General features: G+C 46.3%; 3 protein-coding genes across 9 annotated transcripts; 2 read left to right on the plus strand and 1 right to left on the minus strand.

Annotated features, from left to right (window-relative positions):
* Positions 1–297: 297 nt before the first annotated feature.
* pla2g6 (phospholipase A2, group VI (cytosolic, calcium-independent)) lies at positions 298–12,903 on the minus strand. Of its 7 annotated transcripts, none has more exons than XM_048248137.1 (18): positions 12,871–12,903; positions 11,312–11,539; positions 10,651–10,863; positions 10,354–10,534; positions 10,004–10,191; positions 9,824–9,920; positions 9,391–9,573; positions 8,910–9,018; positions 7,976–8,089; positions 5,899–5,989; positions 5,569–5,732; positions 5,304–5,454; positions 4,993–5,129; positions 3,684–3,761; positions 3,343–3,497; positions 2,659–2,826; positions 2,368–2,441; positions 298–718 (listed from the first exon to the last, which is right to left on the minus strand). In XM_048248137.1, the coding sequence occupies exons 2-18, from the start codon at positions 11,536–11,538 to the stop codon at positions 553–555; spliced, it is 2,496 nt and encodes an 831-aa protein (XP_048104094.1). In that variant the 5' UTR covers position 11,539; positions 12,871–12,903; the 3' UTR covers positions 298–552. The 7 variants fall into 7 exon arrangements, with proteins under 7 accessions (XP_048104094.1, XP_048104096.1, XP_048104093.1 ...); XM_048248139.1 differs by lacking the exon at positions 12,871–12,903 and adding an exon at positions 12,380–12,480 and having other exon boundaries at positions 11,312–11,524; XM_048248136.1 differs by lacking the exon at positions 12,871–12,903 and adding an exon at positions 12,380–12,461.
* Positions 12,640–17,926, plus strand: cbx6a (chromobox homolog 6a). Its single transcript, XM_048248144.1, has 5 exons — positions 12,640–13,145; positions 13,862–13,905; positions 14,018–14,083; positions 14,276–14,342; positions 14,617–17,926. Exons 1-5 carry the CDS (start codon positions 13,077–13,079, stop codon positions 15,952–15,954), a joined length of 1,584 nt encoding a protein of 527 aa, XP_048104101.1. The 5' UTR covers positions 12,640–13,076; the 3' UTR covers positions 15,955–17,926.
* Positions 17,927–18,620: 694 nt separating this feature from the next.
* LOC125298667 (neuronal pentraxin receptor-like) lies at positions 18,621–23,283 on the plus strand. Its single transcript, XM_048249507.1, has 5 exons — positions 18,621–19,619; positions 20,382–20,613; positions 20,765–21,006; positions 21,451–21,630; positions 21,720–23,283. Exons 1-5 carry the CDS (start codon positions 18,915–18,917, stop codon positions 21,951–21,953), a joined length of 1,593 nt encoding a protein of 530 aa, XP_048105464.1. The 5' UTR covers positions 18,621–18,914; the 3' UTR covers positions 21,954–23,283.
* Positions 23,284–24,727: the final 1,444 nt, after the last annotated feature.

Here is a 24,727-nt window from a genome sequence, read left to right on the forward strand (position 1 = left end):
TTAGAATGCAGTTTTGTCCATGACATGTAGCATAATAAACAGATCCTCTCTTCCCTCCCGATGGAAGAACCACATGTGAGCAGAAAATGCAGAAATCTGTTACAATTTTGCCTGCTCTCTAACACACACACACACACACACACACCACACACACACACACACTACACACACACACTACACACTACACACTACACACTACACACTACACACACACACACACTACACACACACAATACACAATACACTACACAACACAATACACAATACACAATACACAACACACAACACAATACACAACACACAACACACACACACACACACACACACACACACAAACACACACAATATACAGACACACACACACACACACACACACACACAGCCAATATATATCCTTTCCCTGAAAATCACGGTCAGTCTCCCTCCCCCCCACTGACAAGTTAGTGTTAGGTCATGTTAATGTCAGAGTCCATCTTACTGGGCCATTACAGACACACATCCTTCTCTCTAGCCTCTGTCTCTACTCCATGCTGTATGACCACATCTGATTGGTCAGGTGTGGTCAGGTAGGTTCAGGCCTGCAGCAGCTGCTGGGCGAGTGTGTGGATCTGGGCCCTCTGCTCGTACAGATACATCTGCGTCTCCCACAGCATGTCCACCAGCACCGCGTCGCTCACCTCGTCCAGCAACACCTCCAGGGACAGCTGAGGGACTCAGCCTACAGTAGGACAACAGACGTCATTCAGTCACAAAACAGCCAGACCAGACTTTAGAACACGTCATTCAGTCACAAAACAGACACGTCATTCAGTCACAAAACAGACAGGCTGGACTTTAGAACACGTCATTCAGTCACAAAGCAAAACTTTAGTACCTCCACCAGGGAAGTTCATTTTTCAGTGTGATTTGTTGGTGTGTCAGTAATCAGGATTACGAGAAAACAGCTGGCCTGATTTCCATGAAACTTTGTGGGAAAGTCTAGCATGGGCCAAGGAAGACCTAAATCCATTCTGGAGCAGAGCCAACTCACAGGCCACCTCCACACATTTCAATTCACTTTCACTAATAGCCGGATACGACATTCGGCCTTGGCTGTGCTCTGCACTCTCCGAGAGTCATTTTATTTATAAAAAATATCTCAAACATTGTTTAACCACGGTCACTATTTTCACCACTGAAAAATAACACGCATGTTTGGACCAACTGGAACTCGACTTACAGGGAGGAGAGAGAGAGAGAGAGAGAGAGAGAGAGAGAGAGAGAGAGAGAGAGAGAGAGAGAGAGAGAGAGAGACACATTAGAGGAAGAATTGAGGGAATGATGGTGAGGGAATGACCACTACTGTTGCAGCTCAGCATTCTCTTCTTCTACCCCTCACCATCATTCCCTCAATTCTGGGAAACCCTGATTGAAACCTTGTTTTCACCATTTTCTGACATTTTAATCATTAATAGTAATACATATAGTATATATAGTATAGTAATAAATATAGAATGTATTTAAGCAATAAGCCCAAGAGGCCGTTCTATGTTGTGAATATAGCACAGCTGAGGGGTGTTGTTAGGCACGAAGCGAGCGAAGCTGCTATAAAACGGCTACCACATATAGGACATTAAAACTGATACCAAATAAACAAATAATCATGAAATTTAAGTCCCCATAGAATAGTTCCACCGCTAGTAGATTCTTATCGGAATTGTTGCTCAGCAACTTTGAATTTTAACCGTTATGCATTCTAAATGCATTAATATAGAACGAAATGCGGTCTCAGCCGTGCTCGGGAAAATATACAACGGCATCGAACGCGATTCGACCAATCACAATCAAGGACCGGAACTATCCGTTTTATAAAGTATAGTAATAAATATAGTATATATAGTATAGTAATAAATATAGTATATATAGCATAGGTAAGGGATAATGTATAGAACGCATCGTGGGGAGTTTATGGTTTCGTTTTGGCAAGTAGCCGTATAATAAGCAGGATAATGTATAAAACGCCGGTCATTATTGGGAAAATAAGTCCCGACAGGGCGAACCTGACCCCGACGCGCAGCGGAGGGGTCTTGTTCCGCCCTGAAGGGCTGTAAAGGGAGAGAGCATGTCTTTGCACAGGAAGGCCTGGGGATAAAAAAGAGAAGAGCGAGAGGAGAAAGAGAAGAGAGAGGGAGAACAAAGGGAGCAGGGAACAGGATCGGACGCCATGGACACCAGAGAGGCCAGTGGCCGAGGGAGCAGGACAGAGAGGAAGTGAGAAGGGAAGGAGAGACGCGCCAGCAGAACCAGAGGAGAGCAAAGGGAGCCTTTATCATGACTGTCTTGAGTGTCTGGTCAGGTCATGAGAGTGTCTCCCACTGCCTGACTGACCTGTGGTAGATTATGTCCGTCATCTCACACCAGGAACGAGCCCGGTCCACGGCACAGCCATCAGAGTCCGTGCACTGAGAGGGAAACGGGAAACAGAGAGAACAGAAAGAGAGAAGAGAGAGAGAGAGAGAGAGAGAGAGAGAGAGAGAGAGAGTCAAGAACACTTCAATAGTTCAGAAGTTTGCTGACTACTGCTACTTATCGTTCACGTTTTCTAGAGGAACTGGTCTTTGTCATGACAGGAAAATGAGAAGGAAGAAAAGGCCCGGTCCAGCTGTCCAGCACACTCACACAGTCCACTAGCATCTTGCCCAGTTCTTTGGCTCCAACAAAGGACTTGGCCAGCTCCAGGGGGTTGGAGGGCCGGAACACGTCCACGGAGCTGACCGCCACCTGAGGGGGTTTCCCAGTGCCCAGAGACAGCACCACACCCAGCTTCCGCACCTCCACATCTCTCCCCTGAGAGAGAGAGAGAGAGAGAGAGAGAGAGAGAGAGAGAGAGAGAGAGAGAGAGAGAGAGAGAGAGAGAGAGAGAGAGAGAGACAAGAGGGTCACACACATCAGGGTTCACACACATCAGTAAGCTGCATTTCCTCCCCCATAGATTAAAATTATTCAATCTTACGGATGGAAATAAAGAACAACCAAGCAGATGTTTCTGGTGGCAACACTGTCGCTCAACGCTAATAACCGGTAATAACTCGACTAGACTACACTACAGTCTAGTTAATGGGAAACACTACATGTCTCACACTTATCCAAGTGAAGCCAGACATTATTAAATTGTCATTTTCCTGACATTGGATAAATTAATAAATGACTCAGGTAATTTATTAATGTAGCGTTACCTCATGCAGTGATCATCACAATGCACCTGAACTATAAAGGAAGTGTTATGTAAAGTAGTAAAGTTTTCCCATTTTAAGTTCCCACTGATTAAGAGCTTTACTCCTGTTGGCATGGTGAGCTACAGACCTGGGCCTTCAGGGCCTTGTTGTGGTGGTGAATCTCTGTCATGGCGTCCAGAGTGGGGTTATTGGCCAGCAGCCCTCCGTCCAGGAAGCGGCCCATTGGCCGAAAGTAGGTGGGGGCGGCACCACTGGAGCGGGCAGCACGCCATACCAATTGTTCTGAGAGAGAGAGAGAGAGAGAGAGGAGAGATAAAGACTGACAGCATGTTAATATAATATTCCTAGTGACCAAGTATAGACCTTGTGGTGATTTATCTTTCACCCCACTAGTGCACCCAGAACCCCCACACACACACACACCACACACACACACACACTCAAACACACACACACATGGAGACACACCTTCATCAGTCACCTTCCTACGCTTTCTGGGGGGTTCCACAGTGTATCCAACTATCAACACATCCTCATCCTCCCATCCTGAAAGAACAGCACGCATACTAAAACACAGAGCTCTGAATGCTGCGCATGCGCGCGCCATAGTAGTGTGTGTGTGTGTGTGTGTGTGTGTGTGTGTGTGTGTGTGTGTGTGTGTGTGTGTGTGTGTGTGTGTGTGTGTGTGAGGTGGGACTCAACCCGATCACGAGGGACTGTAAAATCACAATTTGTGTGGCTTCTGCAGGCGCGTGTCAGTCGGACTGACCTGAGTGACACATGCTACTGAAACTGGTTGCGTTGTGGTCACATCCAACTGCAGTTCAGCACCTTCAGTACTCAGTCATGTCGCTCTCCACTAACGGCCCTCCGAAAAAGCATGTGGCCTAATTCCCCCTGAACTGGACCACATCCTGTTTCCACTCGGAGACAACTGAGCTTGTGAACTGAGCATGTGGCAAGTCATTTTCTGACAAGTATAGATCTGAGAGCGAAACAGGTTTGAGGGTTGAGCTGCTATCCCAGACAGGAAAGGAGCTCTACTCAAACAGAGAGATGGTGACACAGTCACACTCTGTAAAGGTCCGCACATCCTCAGCCACATCACACCATGTCCGGGGGCCATATGTACAAAGACTTGCGTGGATTTCATACTAAAACATTGCGTACGCGCAAACCTGAAAAGTAGCGTATGCACAAAAAAGCTGAAGCTGACCCCATTTATCACAGGTTTTGTGGAAAGCTCTTCAAAATCTGGAATGTTTGATAAGCCAGTCATCAACAATCGCGTAACCAAATATCGGGGCTGTGTAGGCTCTTTCACATTCCCTTTTAATTCTTAGCCTCTAATAAGTCTACAGTTGTCATTATAGATAGGTTGTTGCATAACTTAGTAGAATTTGCGCATGTTGCATGTCCAAATATAGAAACATAGGCCTACTTTCGAAGTGTTATCATTTTTAATAACCCACGTTTCACAATATACTGTGCAAATAAAGGCCTACATTGTAGACTCGCGATCAACTAATGTTGTTGCGCTGCATTGCCTCTAAGTGTCGCCAACTGACGATAGACATTGGAAATGTGCGTACGCCAGACATGAAGTTTGCGTGGAGGACCGCACATTCTCACGTTCAAGTCAGTCTTCGTACATCCGGACGTGAGCGTGAGAAATGGTGTACGCAGCATTTTTGTGCGTACGCAAGCTTTGTACATGAGGCCCCAGGTCACTAGCACAGGGATTACGTTGAGGCTGTGGGCCGACAGTATGCTGTACCTTCTGGGATGGTGAGAGGCTTAAAGGTGGCAGTGGAGGCATACGGTGGGTCACACTGGAGGGCTGGGGGGTCATAGTTCCTAAAGATGTGCAGCTCCCCGGGATGTCTGTCCGCAAGGACACTCGTCACCATCACCCTGGTGCCAGAGAAGAAAGGATTTAAGAAAGAAAAGAAAAGAGAGAGAGAAAGCAAGACAAAAGGAAAATTAAAAAGACAAACCCACTGCAATGAAAAAGGATGATATGATTTCTGCGATTACATTTTTTACACTTAGAGCAACTTTACAGAGGCCTGAGGCAGATGCTTGTACCTGGGGTGTTTCACATCGGTCATTTTGGTGTTCTCTCCAAACTCCTTCTTGAGAAAGTCCTCCAGAGGGGCCGACTCGTACGGCCGCGAGCCTTTGAACACCTGCTCCTTCATGCGAAAGTACAGACAGCGCAGGTACGGCATGGACTTACCTACACGCAACACAGGCAGATGCTTATCAGACCAAGTCACTGACACTAACACACACACACACAGAGACACACACACACACACACACAGGCACAGGCACAGACACACACACACACCATGTATAACAGCCAGAGCAAGTATGCCTCCAGTGCTAGTTCCCGCCACCCAGTCAAAGAGCTCTCTGATTGGCCGACCAGCCTCTCGTTCCAGAGCAATCAGCAACTGGATCAGAACCAGGCCCTTGATCCCGCCTCCGTCCAGACACAGCAGCCTGTCCAGCCTGGGGGGAGAGAGGAGCAGAGGGTCAACAGCAACCCATCTATTCATGTTGATGATGAAGCTAGAAAATAAAACCTAATATCTGGCATGTGTCTTATTCTCCAGAATAATTGCCAGGCCGAATAAATGAATATTAAGGTCTTGCTTCCACGTCCACTCAGACATACTTCCTGCTTCCTGGTTTGATCCCATCCACCTCCATCCTGCCCCCACTCATGGCTGAGATGGTAGCAGACACGTGCATGAGGTCCTCAAACCCTGTCAGCCAAACACACAAAGGCTCAACTAATCAGCAGATCGTCACATGACCAGAGGACACAGTACAAACTCACATGGTCGCATACATCTCATAGGTTATCTTAAAAGATGACTGTTATTCCTGCTATTTCGCCTTTTACTAAAGATTTCCGTGGAGGGGAACTGCCCCGAGTTTACGGTATTTTTGGAAGCTCTGCTTCGGCGGAGCTGCACCTGCCTGTCAAACCCTGTCAGCCAAACACACAAAGGCTCAAGTTTGAAAGGCTCAACTAATCAGCAGATCGTCACATGACCAGAGGACACAGTACAAACTCACATGGTCGCATACATCTCATAGGTTATCTTAAAAGATGACTGTTATTCCTGCTATTCCTGTTGTTTATCATGAATGGAGACAATAACTTCGGAATAACAATCACCTTCTAAGGTAGCAAACTGTTTTCTTGATCAATTATTGTTTTCTGAACACCAAAACTGCATCGTAATAAGACTTCAAGGAAAGAGAGTTCAAGAGGTTGCTTGATGAGACTACGTAGTGTTTATACAGCCAAAGAAGGAACAGAGAATGCCCATTCTCAACCATGATGGAAAGAGGTCACATAAACAGGAAACCCAACCCAGAGATACTAACTCTTCTCTGCACACACAGAGGAACTCAGGGAGAGAGGTGAGGACACACTGAGGCCATGCTAATGTGTTACTAGGCCAGGGGTCGGCAACCTTTTTTGCCTGGAGAGCCACTTCTACGAATTTTTTTTTTTTTTTAATCTCAGAAGAGCCACATAAAGACGGTTACAAGAAAATGTTTGGATATTTAACGTAGTTAGGCTACTTTCATTCAACAGAGGATTTTTTAATACATTTTCTACTAGTTTTAAAAGTAATGTGCAAGTAACTTGAAATGTAAAGTGGAAATGTAAGGCTATAGGCCTAACACACTCAATTTTCGTTGACATGTCATTGGCGAAATTGAACATTAGGCCTACCAGAGATTAGATTTGGTGATGGACTTGGAGTCTGGCTGGCTCATATTCAGTGAGGTGAAGTTTCATGCAAGAATTGAGGCGGTCATCATTTAAGGGCAACTCCACGCAAAACTGTCATATATCCATAACGCCAACTAAATACCCTACCATGGCATTGTGTTGGCGTTATGGATGTGACAGTTTTGCGCGGAATTGCCCTTAAACGTGAGCACAGGTTTGTCTTTATATTTTTCATATGTGAGAAAGATTTCTCACATGCAAGAGGAATAGGGTTAACACAGCAATAGTAACTCGTTGCAGTGTGCGATAACGGGCAGTTCATTTTGCGTTTTCAGAATCAGTCTTCGGATGGAAACTTTCCCATTTCAGCCTGCTTGTGTTCAAGGCCGAAGCTGTGGTCGCTGGACGTTTCCTTTTTGACATTTTCCTTATCTAGCCTACAGCAAGTGCACACATCAACAATAACAATTAAAGTGTTGTCGTTGACTGGAATGTAGGGAAATCAGTGATTTTGTTTGATATTGACATGGCAACGAACCGCGAATGTAGGCCTACCAATATTGTGCAGGCTACGGTTATGGAGTCAAGTGAGGTGGAAAGTTATATAAATTAGGCTACTCAGATAGAGCTACAATATTACATTTTGAAAATGAACGAACTAAAATAAAATACATTTTAATTAAATACTCATTAATTATTTTCAAAAGCTGAGCCGCATCAGAGGGATCAAAGAGCCACATGCGGCTCCGAAGCCGCAGGTTGCCGACCCCTGTACTAGGCAATCTAAAGTTAGAGACCACGCACAGAGACAGAGTCAGGCAGAGGAGCAACACAGGCAGTCAAACCAACACTAGAGGAGGAGCCATATGGCACGACCCAATGTTGACCAACAATGTGTGACAGAGCAAGAGCAGTCTTGGGGATGGGAGGGTGATGGAACACAGCAGAGAGGAGTGGAGTGGAGTGGAGTGGAGATCTCTGGGGCAGGGGGGGTCATTACCTATGCCAGGACTGGTCACTCTCCTGTTGGGGGAGAGCAGCTCTGAGGATGGGGGGTGGCAGCGCTGGGCTCCTACACTACATAGCATGTCCAGCAGAATCTTTCTGTTGGGGCCTTCGCACACAAGGCCAGTGGTTAGAGCCATGCATCCACAACAAGACCAGAGAGAGGGAGAGAGAGGGAGAGAGAGAGAGAGAGGGAAAGATAAAAAAGGAGTGAGAGAGGAGAGAAAGAGAGGAGGGGGGAATTGTTTGTGGTGATGAGAGACATACAAATGCATAAACATGCTCATCATGACCAAAAAACAAAACAAAAACAAACACAACATGACTCAAATCATTAGTACACTATCACATAATCAATTCCATGTTATTAATTTGATTCTATAGAAGTATTGTTCAAAAGAACACAGGTAATTATGTAGAGGTACGATAAGAAGCATGGCTATACATGCAATGCATGCTTTAGTTACTGTATATTAACATTACATATGGAATGAAGGAACAAAAAACTGTCTACCCACACAATGACTGTAAACACAAACATGTACAACATAGCCAGTCATCATTTAATCTGTTACATTCAATTTAGCAGACAAGGCAGCAAATATATATATATATATATATATCTAGTATAAATATGTTAAATATGTTATCATTACATGCCTCCCTACAAACACATGCATGACAACTTACGAACCATTCTTCTGCTCACCTACAGCCGAAACTACTACAGGTGCGGAAACCACTTTGGCTTCAAGTCGGACTTCTTTTTTCGATGGCAACTTTTTCTAAAAAAATCCATTGAAGACATTTCTGGCATAATGGTCAACGGTCCTCTCACAGTCCTCTCCATCACTGCCTCATCACCCCCTGTTCTACTGAATGGGAAACCTGATCTGAGTGCACCCCACCCCACCCCAGCCCTGCCTCACCTTTGCTGCTGCGGGCAGCGATGAGGCCTGGCGTCTCCCCCAGGTCGTTGTGGATCTCCACATCTGCTCCGAACACGATCAAAGCCTTTATCAGGTCCATGTGGTCCAGCTGAACAAACACAAAAGCAGATTAAACCACCGGCTGGGGAACCCATGCAATAAACATTTCATTTTTAGTTATTAAGCTTTAAGGTTTTAAGAATTTGATGGTTTACTCTGTCATTCTGTCAAAAAAGAGGTTAAAATCACACCTGCATCTATACAGAGCTAGGACTGTGTGTTGTTTTAGGGCACACTCAGAGTGGACAAATAGAGGACCTACATGTAGTTAAATTTGACAAAAGTATGCTGGATTTGAAATGTGGTTTATAAGTAGCTTAGTAGTTTAATATTAGTAGTGAATTGAGATACTGAACAGAGCTGACTCAAGACGACCCTACAGGGTACAGCGTCAGACCCAACATCAGACAGGCTGTACTACCTTCATGGCCAGGTGAAGGGCAGTGTTTCCGTCTGGGCCACGGATGTTGGCGTCACCGCCATGCGTAAGCAGGACCATGGCTGCCTCAAAGCGATCCTTCTTGGTCAGGATGTGGAGTGGGCTCTCCCCTGTCTTGCTGAGGTAGTTCACATTGCAGCCTCTATCCAGCAACATCCGAGTCATCTGGGCCAAAGAGAAGAGGAGAGCTGATGAAAATCAATTTGCACATGGACAGTTCCCATTTGTCATACGGCCACAAAGCAAAGCACTGTTGGGACTGTATAAAAATAACTTCTGGGTGTAGTTCCTCAAGTCTTAACATTCTGTATCTGAGCAGGGCAGGATACCAAGACCAATTAGTGTCTCATAAGTGTCTTTCAATGGGAACAAATGGTTGTTGTCTCCACATTACTGTACATTAGAAGGCTCTGACCTCAGAAGTCTTGGCCCAGTGCAGTGGAGTGCCTCCATACGTGTGGTCCTCTGCCTGGAGCTGAGCAGGGTCAGCTGTCAAAATGGCCTCCGCACAGCTGGAGAGGACAAACATCGAGTTAAAGCCAACCCTGCAGGACAGGTCAAGAGTCTGGGGCCGTTTCTCTACTGCTCTGCTCACCCTTTCTGGCTGTACTTCATAGCAGCGTGAATGGGGTAACAGTGGCCTCCAAGAACGTCGCACTTGGCCCCGCCGCCCAGCAGAGCCTTGACCGCCTCGGTGCGTCCCTGGCGGCAGGCCACGTGGAGGGGTGTCTCACCTGCCAGGTTGAGTTCGTTCACCCCGGCACACAGACGGCAGCACAGCACCTGACAACACAAAGACTTAGAGAACTCTTCAGGTTGAAGGAGATGATGAAGTCCTTCATCCTCTGTACAAGGAAGATTTCTATTATCAATTCTGAAGGGTTATTGACCTAACCATAACGTGCTACTACACAGCTTTTTGTAATGCCTCGACCTGCAGCTCACCTCTATGACTGCTGCTGTGTCCTGCTTAGCAGCACAGTGCATGGGCGTATCTCCATTTTTGTCTTTGATGTCGGTGCGAGCCTGGCACTCGTCGAGAAGCTCACTAACACAGGCAACATCACCTCGCTCACAGGCCAGGTGTAGGGGTGTTTGACCCTGGCCATCACGAGCATTGATTTGACTGAAAAGAAAGATAGGAAGTTAGAAAGAACAAAAGAAAGAAAGAAAAGCAAATAACATGAGCAGAACTGTTCTCAGTACCTTCCGTCCCACCCTTATTCTGAAGAAAAATCTTACCTCAGAACATAATTGTGTTTCAAGCAGTCTCTTAATCCTGTATCCACAGCAATATGGGCGGAGCTCCAGTCGGGATGGTTGCGAATGCAGTCCACTATTGGCTGGATGGTCTCAGGTTTTAATGACGGGAGCATCTCATAGAAGGGCCGGAGTTTGAGGGCATATTGAGGGTACCAGTTCATAGCATCCTCTTCAGAGGGGACTTGGAACAACCTGGAAAAAAAAGAACACTGAGACACTGACACCACTAAATATGATGGAGGTTTAAGTATCTTCTTTATTCATTCTGTATAAAGTATAAACTGTATAAACATCCAGCAATCTTCAATAAAGTCGTGGCCTACTGGTTAGGGCTTCGGGCTTGTAACCGGAGGGTTGCCGGTTTCGACCTCAACCAGTGGGAACGGCTGAAGTGCCCTTGAGCAAGGCACTCCTTTACATTTACATGCTTAGCTAGTGTTTCTTTAGGATATCTCAAACAATGAGTTAGCTGGTTAAGGTGTGTTCCCCTGAGGCAAGTTCATTCATCTGACTTGTTCATTAGATAAGCTAATAAAGTGAAAGCAAAACAGAAACAACACTCAGAGACACACATACTCATCATACTCCATACATATTCACACCATACTTCTTAAGTAACACCAAGATTAGCGTACAGTACCTGAGTGCAGTTGCAGGTGTCTCCGGACACAGCAGCAGGCAGTCCCATGACTGTGTATTTCTGTACAAAACTACCTTGCCATCGTCCTTCAGCCTTGTCCGCCCCCCTCCACTGTAGTCAGACAGTGGAACTTCCCTCACACGGTATGGGTTGGAGAACAAGTTGGAGACAGAGGACACAGTGTCCAAGAGACGCCCCAAGAACTGCATACCGCTAAAAGCATTCATACTATCAGCAAAGTATTTGTGTTATTATTCTATAGTGCTACACTTCGGCAGTGATGGGCAGTTAACAAAAAAAATCCATATATTATCAAATGTTTCAGAAGATTTGTATCTGTCCACCAACTCCAGGCCACAGATCAATACAGAAAAGATCAATGAACAAGAGATTTCACAGATCAAAGAATTATATACACTGATAACTGAGAGAAAAAATGGACTGAAGAGCATAATACTTCACATTGAGACTTTTGTCAGACTCATACAAAAGTGAGAGATGAACTACACAGTGCAAGCAAATAGATAAAACAAAAAACAAAACAAAAACACTAGGTTTGGTTTCGGACGAAAATGCCACCAGTCATTCTCAGAGTAACCTTATTTCAAGCTGGCTTGTTTTAACTTTGCCTAACGTTACATTTCTTAGCCTTGCACTTCTGATTATGCCTTTACGTGTCATTTTACAGAGCAAGCTGATAGGTTATCCGGAGGAGCGGTTCAGCTAACTGAACGATTGCAATTACAAGCAACTTTGAAATGCTTTCTAACGTTAGTCCCCTTTGCAACCACGATCTGATGCAATCATCCGAAAAACCCATCCATCTTAACACTTAGCTCAAAAGTGAGATTAAGTTAACGTTAAAGCTAACACTTACTGACTGCCTGAGCACGCTGTATGGTAGCCTACTTCTCACTAATGTTAGTTAACTTAGCTGGCACTGGCACATCGCTAACACGGTGACAGGTTATCGTGTTAACCAATACACAATGACGTGTTCTGTGATCAATAAACCTTGACAGGACTAATCGTCTTATTCTAATCCAACAGTTTAGTTGCTCCACCTACCTTCTGATCCCGAGGTTTCTTTCTTGATTCCACTAGCTCTAGCTCTGGCTCTAGCGTGATACTTGAACGATTTATGACAGAAGGACATCAACAATCGCCACACTTCAACCAAACTATACTCAATAATTGACAGACTAATTGTTGTCCAATCATCTGGCAGCCAAATGTGTCCAGTCAGTCCAATCAGCTGAGACATTTTAACAAGTGGGCGGTACGAGAGGGCAGTATATTCTCTTTTCATCATACGCACACAACTTCGTCAGCCCTGTACTATTACTAGTATACACCTCAAACTATCATTTCACTCTGCGGATAGCTATTTTACAAACCGTCCTATCTCTATACTTCTACATCAGCTACGACAATATAATCCACAACAGAAAATACTCCTTCTCCAATTTAGTAAATTTACTGTGTATGATGCACACAATGTGTGAACCCGTGCTGTAGGTTATTGGCATACAACTAGACTGTATGAGGACAAGTCATACTTTTCTGTCTCTATCGGGCCCACGACGGCCCACGAGTAGCATCCTCCCTGGTGCCTTGACGTTGCTAGGACGACCAGAAGGGGCTGACCTGGGACACGTGACAGTTGCTCTCTTGCCTTGGGGTTTGTTGCTGTCACAAATTTGTTAAGTGTTCTCCCCGCCAGCGGCTAGACAGCGGACAGAACCATCTGGAGAGTCTGGAAAAGATGGAGCTCTCTGCGGTCGGAGATCGTGTTTTCGCCGCGGAAGCCATCCTGAAACGTCGCGTCCGAAAAGTGGGTGCTGGTTTTGGCCTTTTATTTGGTTGTATTGCGGCTGAAGGGTGAGGGTCGCTTCGGTCGTATGCCGATGCCGAGACCCGAGGCTTCGCGGTTCCCCCGCAATGACGAGGGGCAGGCCTAACAGAGGTCTTAACTTGCTTAATAACTGCTAACGCTGTAATTGTTTGATTTTTCGGTCAGCGATTTTTTTGTAGAACAGAGTCTATTCAATTTATGTTACGAGCTCCCCATTCATAGATGTGAAACTGTACATAGTAGATTAAACGCATCCAGCTACCGATAACTTGGAGGGAATGCTTTGCGTGGCTGAATCGTAGCAAGCTAGCGTGAAGTGCTACACATCAGCGTTAGCTGAATTAACTTACAACTGGCTAAGAAATGGGTAATTAGTTTGTGCGTGCATTACTTAGCAGCTGCATTTAAATGTCCACCACGTTGATGGTGGATACGCAAAGTGTTTAGCTTCTAGCTACAAAGGAGTTCATGAATCATGAGATTGTAAGTTTGTGAGTTAGACATTGTGTGTGTAGCTGTAGAAACATCGGGTTATAAGCGATTTATAACCGATTATAACGTTACAAAAACGTGACCGACCTGAAAAAGGAGAGTATTATTGAACACAAAGACAGTAGTTTCAGAAGCCAGAGTCGGTCCTGCATTTTGGATGAGGTTTGCCCGTGCTGAACGCTCTTTTTTTTTTGCTCTTATAGGGTAGTATCGAATATCTCGTGAAGTGGAAAGGATGGGCATTGAAGTAAGTAGCTTTTTCAAAAACTCAGTCAAATAGTGGAGGTTGCAATGTAGTCTACAGTTGTTTTGCATGTGTACATGTTGTGAAAGTACCTGTATTTCGATTTTTATCACAGGTATAGCACATGGGAACCAGAGGACAATATTCTGGATGACAGACTCATCACAGCTTTTGAACAGAAGTACATACATTCTCTTTGTTTCCAGACACTGTTTGGAATGTATTTTCTCCTACACAGCCAATAGCCTAAGCCTACAAGAAATAGTGGGCATTTGAAATTAAGTATATATTGTTCCATTTAATTTAAATCACTTATGTCCCGTAATACAAAATGGTGCCGTGAAATTGAGTCAAACTGTTCTTTCATCTTCAGAGAACGTGAACAGGAACTCTATGGGCCAAAGAAGCGTGGGCCTAAACCGAAAAATTTTGTTCTCAAGGTTTGAATGTCAATCGTTATTTCCTCTGACTCATGAAGAGAGTTCTGCCTATCAGATCTTTCTAAAAGGTCTTGTGACTGTTCTCTCTGGGGTAAATGTTCTGTACTGTAATTACAGTACTTACAGAAAGCATGCAGTCATGTTATTACAATATGTTCCATCAGTAAGATGTCTGTAGTGTGATAATGATATAAGGCCATGCAATTCATTGAGAATGAGTAGGGTTTTGTGTAAGACACTTTGAATAAGGACCCCATGTGCTTCCTTTGTCCAGGCACGGGCCAAGTCAGGAGAGCCATCATCCCGGGGCTCAGGCCCCCGCCCTGCGCCTCGCCGCTCTGCCTCTCGGCCGCCGTCCGCTCGGCCTCCTTCCTCCAGTCCCACCACTCCCGTGTCCAATCCCCCTTCCTCATCCTCGTCTTCGTCCCCTGCTCCCTCTCCTAAGCTCCACTCACTGGCGGCCTCCCACAAGCTGAAGAAGGACATCCGCCGCTGCCACCGCATGTCCCGCCGCCCGCTGCCCCGGCCTGACCCCTTGGCTCCCCCCAGCGGCTCCGCCTCCAGCTCCTTCTCCTCCCGGCCCCCCATCTCGCCCTTCTCCGAGACGGTGCGCATCCTGAACCGCAGGGTCAAGCCCAGAGAGGTCAAGAGAGGTCGCATCATCCTGAACCTGAAGGTCATCGACAAGGCAGGAGGTGGGGGGGCCGCTAGCAGGCGGACCGGGATCCCCTCGCGGAACCGCATCATCGGCAAGAGGTCCGGCGAAGTGCCCTACCGGCCTTTCCAGCCTCCCATGAAGATGACGGGCTTCCCCATGTACGGCAAGCCATACGGGCTACAGGCCATCGGCCCCGTCTCTTGTCAGCCCAACACTGGCATGGCGTCCAACACGGAGGCCCGTGTAGGGGGCACGTCCGTGCCAGCGTCCGCCAGCACTCCGCCGGCAGTGCCCCAGTACCAGTCTCCGCCCTCCCCCTCCAGCTCCAGCGGCTCTGACAGCCGACCTCCGACCCCTCACCAGAGGCAGCTGGCCGCTCCGCGCGCCCCACCGCAGCCCCGTGCTCGGGCCTCTCCCCTCAAACTGGGCCCCCAGGGCGGCGCTTCCTCCCAGCCTCAGCCGAGCGCCGCTCAGAGCGCCGCCGTGCCCGAGGCGGCCGCCTTCCTCCCCTGCTCGCCCTCGCTCTCGTCCTCGCAGTCCTCGTCCTCCTCTCTCGAGGACGAGGAGGGAGAGGATGCCGCCGGTCGCTCAGCGTCTGCAAGGGGCAGGAGAGGCCTCCGCCAGCGCCGCGCCCAACTCGGCCAGCCCCCCGCCGCCTCAGACAGCACTGCGTCTGCGCCCGCTGAGGACGCCCCCTCCGCCAGCCTGCCAGGGGAGACCAGGGCACCTGTGGAGGGGGACCCAGACTGGCACCCCGAGATGGCCCCCCGCGGCACCAACGTGGTGGTGACCGACGTCACCACAAACCTCCTCACCGTCACCATCAAAGAGTTCTGCCAGCCCACTGAAGCAGGCTCAGGACCCGCCTCCCCCTCGGCCACCTCCCCGCCTCCTCCTCCCCAGGCGGACGAGCCGTCATTGCCTCTTCCAGCCGCGCCGGTGGCCCAGCCATAGAGCACATCAGCCAGGGTGGCCTGGCCTGGCCTCCTCACAAGTCCTGCAGTCATTAAGAAAGTGAAATGTATTTTTATGGAACAAGAATAGAGATGATATTGAACCCAGAAGCTGCAGTAAGGCCCCATAATGAGAAGCTCTCTAATCCCCAACGCATGTCCTCTTGCACAATATTGATGATAAGGAGGTAGTCTTAACCACTCCAGTGATTTCCAGACCCTATAGTCTAGGAAACGCAGTGCAGGCTCTAGTCCGGTTTTCTGTCTGTACCCAAGGGACCACAAAGCCGGTTACATTGAAGGACGCATAGTTTTGCCATTATGATATTTCCGGGAGCATCAGTCTAAATTGAAAACACGGTGGTACCTTGAGAATGATAGTGCTGTTTCTGCTTTAGAGTCCTAGTGTAGGTTAACAGATTGTTTATTAGCACTTGCACTTGGTGAGCAGGACAAGGCAATATGCACACACTCCAGTGTGTCCAGCATCAAGTCAAGGTGTTCATGAGAAATGTTCCTTCGTTGTTTGTTACTAGACGACGCTTGCCACACGTTTTGTCTCCGTTATCGCACAGGCATAAGGACTTGTATTTATATGCACGCACAATATTAAAGCTACAAAACTCATAAACTAAGGACATTTAAGTTATTGTTCTTCTGTCCTCTCTGATCTTGTTATGTCATGTTCCCTGAGAGACATGTGTGGCATGACTCTAGACTGATTTTACTCTTATTTAAGCTGAGGACTGCATTTTGAGTGTAACATATAATCTACCATATGCTCTTGTGTGATTTTTTTTTTTTTTTTTAATTTTTGATTTCTCTATGTACTCTGTCCACCTCTCTCAGTGTCTCAGCCTTTAAGGAGTAGTTTGTGTTTGACGTTACTGTGATCCTTATGGGGCTATAGGCCAAAGCTGTTTGTGAGGAGCTTGGGCAGAAAGTTGTCAGAATGTGATAGATGCAGAGCACTGCTGTTAATGGTATCGGTGTTGTGTTTTAATCAGAACATGCCAAGTACCGTTTTAAGCTTTGCCAGCATCTGATTGGCCCCCGTGGTCATCTTAGTAAAATGTGTGTCTTTGGTTGAACTGGGTGCTATAATGAAGACAGGACACTCTACCCAGACCTTTCTCTGGTGCTGCCCCTGGACCCAGGGCCTCCTGCCTGGTGCATTTGTTCAGTATCCCGTGTCAACGCATGTGTTGCCTTTCTGCTGCTCCGTTCAGTGCAACCACACGTGGTAGTTACGGCTAGTCTGTCGTAGGAGTATTACACATTTCAACCAAGAAGTATGTTTTGTTTACCTGTATATCAGTCGTCGGTATCGGTTCATCGGTAGTACACCTTTGCAATGCAAGGCAGTTTCAGGATATTTCCTTTTTGAAGAAGGGCAGCTCAGTTGTACTTTAGTGGCCTACATTTTAAATTGTCATAGGGCTTTGAATTTGTTGGATGTAGTAATGAGAGTCATTAGTGGCATTCAGAATGAGATGGACAGATTTTTTTTAATCACTTTGACAAACTCATCTTTGTCTGAAAGCTAAGTGTTGTCAACATTGAAATATGGGCTTTTGTGCATTTTTGAGGGATTTTTTTATTTCCATGTTGTTGAAGTGAATTAAAAAATGCCACATTTTAATAGCCATCATTATTTCAAAAGTTCAGTGTGGGTTTGAGTGAATGGAAAACCCAGGTTATGAACTCTGTGTGGTTAAGACTACAGTTTGTCTCTATGGTAATATGTATAATGTAAATGCTCTTGGTTATGGTAATGATGAATATGATTATGATGACGATGATGATAATGATGATGACAATGATGATGTTGACATTGTAATGTATCTGAAGCATGTTTCCAAACCCTTATTGTACAGGTCATGTAAGTGTCATAATATTGTTGCTTTTTGTGTGTGTACCAGTGTGTGTGTTTCTTGTATGAGGCTTTTAATAAAACTCACCTTTTAAAGACAAACAAACGCTTTTATTGTATTTTGGCCATTTGAACTAATGGCACATGAATCCACCAATCCCACTGAAGAGTATACTTTACTATACTTGCAGTTCTTTACACATCCCCATGGTGGCCCCCACACATTATGATTGCAGTTCAGAGTGTTTCTTGAAGAAATTAAAGGAATAGGCTATCGGTAACTAGCTTTTGGTGTCAAGTAGCCTATAAAAACATTTCTAATGAGGCTATAGGCCTACTGTAACTTTTATGCCATTGTGTTTTCCACTAGTACATCATTACTACTCTAGCCTACTCAGTATGGTTTCTCAATTCTGTATTAGGGCATTTTGTCTTGCACAGTGGAATACACCTCATTATTCATTCAGTTCACCTCAAGGCTGGAACCCATCACCCATCCTCAGATTAAATATGTCAATGTAGTAAGTAGGCTATGTATCTTTATATGTAAACAAACCATGTTTGTAGCCAAAGCTATGTTTTGACAATATTTCGTGCCAAAATATGGACACTTTCATATGGCAGGCTTACACTGGAGCCTGTCTCAGTTTATAATTCTTTATTGACAATAAAATAAAACTAAAAATAAATAAAAGGTCACAAATCCAGTTCACAAGAAATCAGCTTTTAATGGAAGCTTGCGTGTCTGACTGGCCCCTCACCCCCCTCACATCCTTGCCGTGGTATTCACTGCTGGCTGACGCATCCAGCCTCTCTCCTCTTTGTACTCATCTCTCCGCCTACCCTCACAGTCCCCATAGTAACTACTGAGATCATCTTAGCAACGCACAGAAGGAGACTAAGCACCCATCCGAGGAAAGCGTCTGGACACTACAGGTCTTGAGCTAAATGCGTTCATTTTACAATTAAGGGTTTGCCTTCATTCGTCGATTGCCTATAGAATTCGGGTTGCCTGATAACGCGAAATTACTAGAACACAAGGGACGCTGACTGGATTGAGGATTTTTGTTTTGAATTTTTTGGCTAAGATGAAGTTCGTTGTTGTCCTGGTGGCCGCCGGGGTTCTGGCCTTTCTCGGCGCAGCCATTTGTATAATTGCCGGTGTTTACTCACGTTCGTCGCCTGCTGCACCTCAAGCTCTAGCTGACAACCGATCTTTGTCCACGGAATCTCTTTTACAGCCACTCTCCCCTGGATCCGTGGCGCATGCGGGCCCTCTGGGAGCTCTCCACGGTTCTGAATCATACGAAGGAGGGGGCCTGGGCCTTGGTATGGAGGTTCCTACACTGAACGAGCTTAGCCCTGGAGAGGTGACTGGTGAGAACCGCAAACAATTTACCTTCAGTCGGCTTATTTGTACACCAATTCCAGTCGGAGATTGTAAATCGAAAGGCTTTAACCAACAAGCCGACGACCCCTACGCAGATGACGAGTGGAACTATCTCAGAACCACTGCTGAAGAGCTACGGCAAACTGTCATGCAGCAAAATGATCTGATAGAAAGTGACCAGAGAACCATAGGGGAATTGACTGGAAAGCTTTCAGAATGCGAAAGTGGACTAGAGGACAGCAGCATCTCCGAGAGGAGCGTGGGGGTCTGGGCGGGTAACCGCCGCTTGATGGCCGGGGATGACGTGAGCGCATCGGCTGCAGCACAACTGCAAACCGCCCGGGCTGTAGAGGAACTGGAGAAAGCCATTCTCCAGCTAAAAGATCGCATTGAAAAGCTCGAGGTAAGCCCGGCTACTTTCAGTGGGTTTCTTTGTATTGTCACTTTCACAAGGATGTGTGTATTTGACATGTGAAAGTCGTTACGCAATTATCAGTTATCAATTATTTGAATGGTTTAGATAACGACATGTGGTGTGGTGAACCCCTCTTTAGTAGAATATGTTTTCACTTGACATTGGAAAAAGCTTACAAAACAAAAATGGAAAGTCTTACAAAACTGTATCCTAAACCTTCCCTCAAACTGAAAAGGACTTAAATATCCCTTACAGCCAAAAGAAAACATGGAACAAATTCCTTCAAAATCAGTAGCTCCTGGGCATTGATTGACAGCTTTGTGTGAGTGAGACAACTTGCCCTTTCACTGCTCTCTGCCCTCTTCTCCCATCATCCCTCATTGGGGGAGATCGTGCACCTGCTGCCCCCAACCTCCCACCCCTCCACACACATCCGCTCAGCACATAAATAAAAGATGAGGGGACGAATGGAGGAGACCTTGAAAAAATTCCGAGCAGGTCAGAGCATGGATTCTTAGCACTGGCGTAAGCAAAGCCTTTGCTGTCATCATCATGGCTGGTGTTTTTTTTACAAAGTGGAGATTGTGTTTGGTAAAATGGAGTGTAGAGAAGAGGAGAGGCAGAGAGCATAAGAGAGAGAGAGAGGAGCACCTCATGTACACAGCTGCAGCTGCAGTATTCCACAGATCCAAAATACATTTATTGATCCTTCTTCTTTTCCTTTTGTGTCTACCTCCATCTGTGGAGCAGGCAGAAATAGGGCCAGCGGTCCAGAACCACACAGACGTGGGCACCAAGGGCTTTATCAAGGCCAGCGGCAAGCCCAGCTGGCGTGTGGAGGACCTGGAGGGGGAGCTGGAGAAGAAGATGGAGCTCCTGGAGAAGGAGAGGAAGGCCTTGCGAAAGGAGACCCAGGGCCACCACAAGGAGATCGACGAGGGACTGAACACCCTCCACAACCGCATCGCCGAGCTGGAGCAGAGTAAGAGAACGCCTCATGATTCACTTGTGACACAAGAGGGAAACTGGTAGAGTTCAGTTTGAAGAGATGATAGTATGGAAACCATAAATAGGAACATGACATGCTTGCTGATTTCAGTTCTCATTGAATTCTCCCTCCCAATGTCTTGTAGGTCTTACAGACTACAGCTACCCAGAGGGCTATAAACTGTCATTCCCAGTACGTACCAACTACATGTATGGGATGGTCAGAAAGGTCATTCCTGAGATGTATGCATTCACAGCCTGCATGTGGCTGAAGCACACAGAGGGGGGCATCGGCACTCCTTTCTCCTACGCCGTTCCAGAACAGCCCAACGAGCTGGTGCTGCTCCAAGGGATCCACAACCCTGTTGAGCTGCTCATCAACGACAAGGTAAGATTAGCCGCCAGGCCGCCAGGCGTCTCATAAACACATACAGGGTTGGTGTAAAGGGAACCAGATATCAGTTTACCAGATATCAGTGTACTGGAACACTTGACTGCGTCTAGCAGAAAACCCATTAAAGAAACAAACATTGTTTCATATCAAGGTTGCAAGGCTCAAGAATCATTGCAGCAGCAAGAATGTTTTTTATATAAATTCCTCAGACAATCTTGGACTATTTACTCAGTGAATTTGAGTGAAATGTTTCTAAACAACACTGCATGGAGTGCTAAGAGTAGACTGTAACCTCCATACTGGCTGAGCTCACCCTCTTTTGGAGCTGTGATGTGGTTGCCATAGCTGGCTCAGGTGTTTTTCCATGTGGCTCACACAGTGACACTTCCCAAGTACTGTATGTCTCAGGCTCAGGCTTCTCTGTCTTCTCCTCCACAGGTGGCACAGCTGCCCCTGTCCCTCCCTGTAGGCCTCTGGCAGCACATCTGTATCAGCTGGACATTACGGGATGGCGTGTGGCAGGCCTACCAAGGAGGCAAGCTGAAGGGCCAGGGTGAAGGTCTAGCTGCCTGGCATCCTATCAGACCTGGGGGTGTTCTCATCTTGGGGCAGGAGCAGGTACGTGCCTTTAGAATAAGAGGATTTATTGTGTGATGTTTATTACAATGAACTGCTGCAATAGTTGTAACCAAATGTTCTGTTTGTAGGATACCCTTGGCGGCCGGTTCGATGCGTCTCAGGCGCTGGTCGGGGAACTGTCCAAGTTCAACCTGTGGGACCGAGTGCTGACCCCCACAGAGGTGTCCAGCCTGGCCAGCTGCAGTGGCACAGCCAAGCTCGGAAACGTGTCCCCATGGACAGACCGAGACGTTGACGCTTTCGGAGGAGCCACCAAAGAGCCAGTGGACCCCTGTACCCGAGGCTCAGGGCCACAGCAGTAGGAAGGGGAGGCCCCATGGGGGTGGGGGGGTGCTGGGAAGATGTTTCGATATTCACCACAGTAGACCAACAATTGGTAATGACCTTACGAGAGCATTGCTGTGTGTCGTATCTCAGTCTCCACACTGACAGTCTTTCTAGCACAGTCATACTGATGTGCAGAGTAGTCATCTCACCCTAGTGGTGTTTTAAAGGGTGATGGGTGAAGCCTGGTCGCAGCTTGGTGTAATTACTCAGTGCGTTGGCGAGGGGGACGGCCAGGTCTGGGCTGCTGAGCACTGAGAAGGTTCATCTAGTCTGCTGCTTGTACTGTTCTCTACAGGTTTCCTGTGTGATAGTTGCCATTTTAAGTGTTGCTACAGTGCGTTTTTTGCATACACAGCAAAATAATGGAAATCAAAATGTGTGTGTGTGTGTGTGTGTGTGTGTGTGTGTGTGTGTGTGTGTTTGTGTGTGTGTGTGTGTGTGTGTGTGTGTTTGTGTGTGTGTGTGTGTGTGTGTGTGTGTGTGTGTGTGTGTGTGTGTGTGTGTGTGTGTGAATGTGTGCGTGCTTGCGTGTGCCTGTGTGTACGTGTGTGTCTCAACTCATATTTAACCATAGGTCATTGCCATAACTGGTTTGAGCACCGTATTATAATGTGCATCTTGTATGTGTAAAGCTTCTGTCACAGTCTCACAAGCTTGTGTTGGTTGTACTCGCTGGTTTGCAGATATTGTGGCTGTGATGTGTTGTGATTAGGTCAAGGTTATTCCAACAGTAAGCAAGCTTGGGCAGTGTTGTAATAAACTTGTAATGAGCCGCCCTCTATAGGTCCTGGGTATGCCCAGGAACATGTCGATTGTGCTGGTAATGTTACGTAACCGAATGGCACTCAGAAAAAATCGTACGTACATGTTTGTTATCTAAGGTAATGCAGGCTTATCAAGACAATAGGCCCTCAGTACACATGGATGATTCCACCTAATCTCATCAATCAGCCATCCATTACCTTCGGTTAGTCCCCAGCAAAAACCAAATTGTATTTATTACCTTGAATGTACAAACAATAAGAATGAAAAGAAAAGTGTGTGAGAGGAGACTAAGCCCTTACACGTGTGTATTTAACGATGTTTTGGCTGCTAACTCTCAGCCATGCCTCACAAATTATATTACGAATGGTTGTAAAGTGCCTGAAAATAGCCCAAAATCTTTGATTTTCTTTTTTCTATCGCTATGGGTCATGGTGTTGATAACATGTGATGTCATTGTTGAGCTTGTTCAGTTGCACCTCCATGGATCTTCGATAAAATTGTAAACTGTGGATAAAAAAGAAATAAAATTACCAAAAGTGACAACATGTCTGTCTGCCTCTACACCCAGATAATGTTCATGTTCAGACTTGTCGGAAATGTTTGAAAATGCCCTTTCAGTATTGTTGCTTAGCAACAGAGACGGACAAAGGGATTTCAAATGGATTCATCAAAACATCCAATAAGGCATCCAGTAAGGCTGCCAACTCGCATGCTTTTGACAGCAATGCATCTCATGGTAAGATCTCAGATGAAGCAGATGGAGTCAGCTTTAGAAACTGCTCGCTTGGTGTCTTGTGAAAGAATTTCTAAAACTCTCATAAGTAAGCTTAATAAGCCTATCTCACTATCTCAAATGCTTTGCACAGTATTGTCCAAACATCTCAAAGTAGTTATGATCCACAAATCCAGACACTCTCACTTGGTTGAAAATGAGCAGCCTTGTTAGCTATCTAGAGTCCCTTTCATGGCTACTGTTTTTTTTTTTTTTTGGGGGTGTTAAAAATCTGACCTGTAGGAAAGGGAGAGAGTAAGCCAGAGGTTGGGATAATCTCCTTGTGTCCATGGATTGTGCATGAGTTGTGGGGCTCAGGCCGATGTATTTGGCCTAATAGTTGGATTATGCAGATTAGTTGGGGCTAAACCCAGGACTGACTGTCACCTTAGCTCAGCAGACACATCCTTCAGAGCATTCTACTTACAGTCAGGCTAACGCTAACACAGGTTACTGTTCTGTGGCACTTTTCCACAGCAGAGACAAACACTGGAACATCCAAATGTAGCCTACATGCTAGATCAGTGGTTTTCAAAGTGGGGGCCACGAGGGGGTGCCAGGGGGGCCTCAGCAAGTTGGAAGGAAAAATAAAAGCAACAAATAAATTCATTTGAAATTTTTAAAATATACCTATTACTATGAGGGTTGTTATACAATGCCATTATAATAATGTGTCGCATATCTGAACATTATATTTTCCATGATAATGACTGGTAATAATAGTAGAGTGATAGCTCTCATATAGCAGAGAGCCCCAAATACAATTTTTACACACTGTATGCTCCATCGCGAAGTGTTTGTGGCTCGATGGGTTTAATAACACATCACAGGGGGTCCTTGGCCAGAACCTAGTGGTATTTGGGGGGCCTTGTCGTGGAAAAGTTTGGGAAGCCCTGTGCTAGATCACTGTGTGTTCCTGAGCTGTGCTTTTCCCATGTGGTGTTCACAAATCAGTCTAAGAACCGTCCGCTCTTGTTTGTGTTGATGAGAAACACTGTTGAGTCACACAGTCAGGCCCCTCTCTGTCTCTCACTGAATTATTGAGCAATCTTAATTACCACTCACTCAGGGTCTGCCCCCCTGCAATCTCTTCCTCTGTGCGCTCACTGGGGCTACACCATTAATATTCATACACGACACTCTTCCCTCTCGCACACTCTCTGTCACAATCACACACAAAAACACGCAGGCACAGACATATACTCAAACCAG

This window comes from Alosa alosa, chromosome 7 (genome assembly GCF_017589495.1).
Source record: "Alosa alosa isolate M-15738 ecotype Scorff River chromosome 7, AALO_Geno_1.1, whole genome shotgun sequence".
Classification (NCBI taxonomy): domain Eukaryota; kingdom Metazoa; phylum Chordata; class Actinopteri; order Clupeiformes; family Clupeidae; genus Alosa; species Alosa alosa.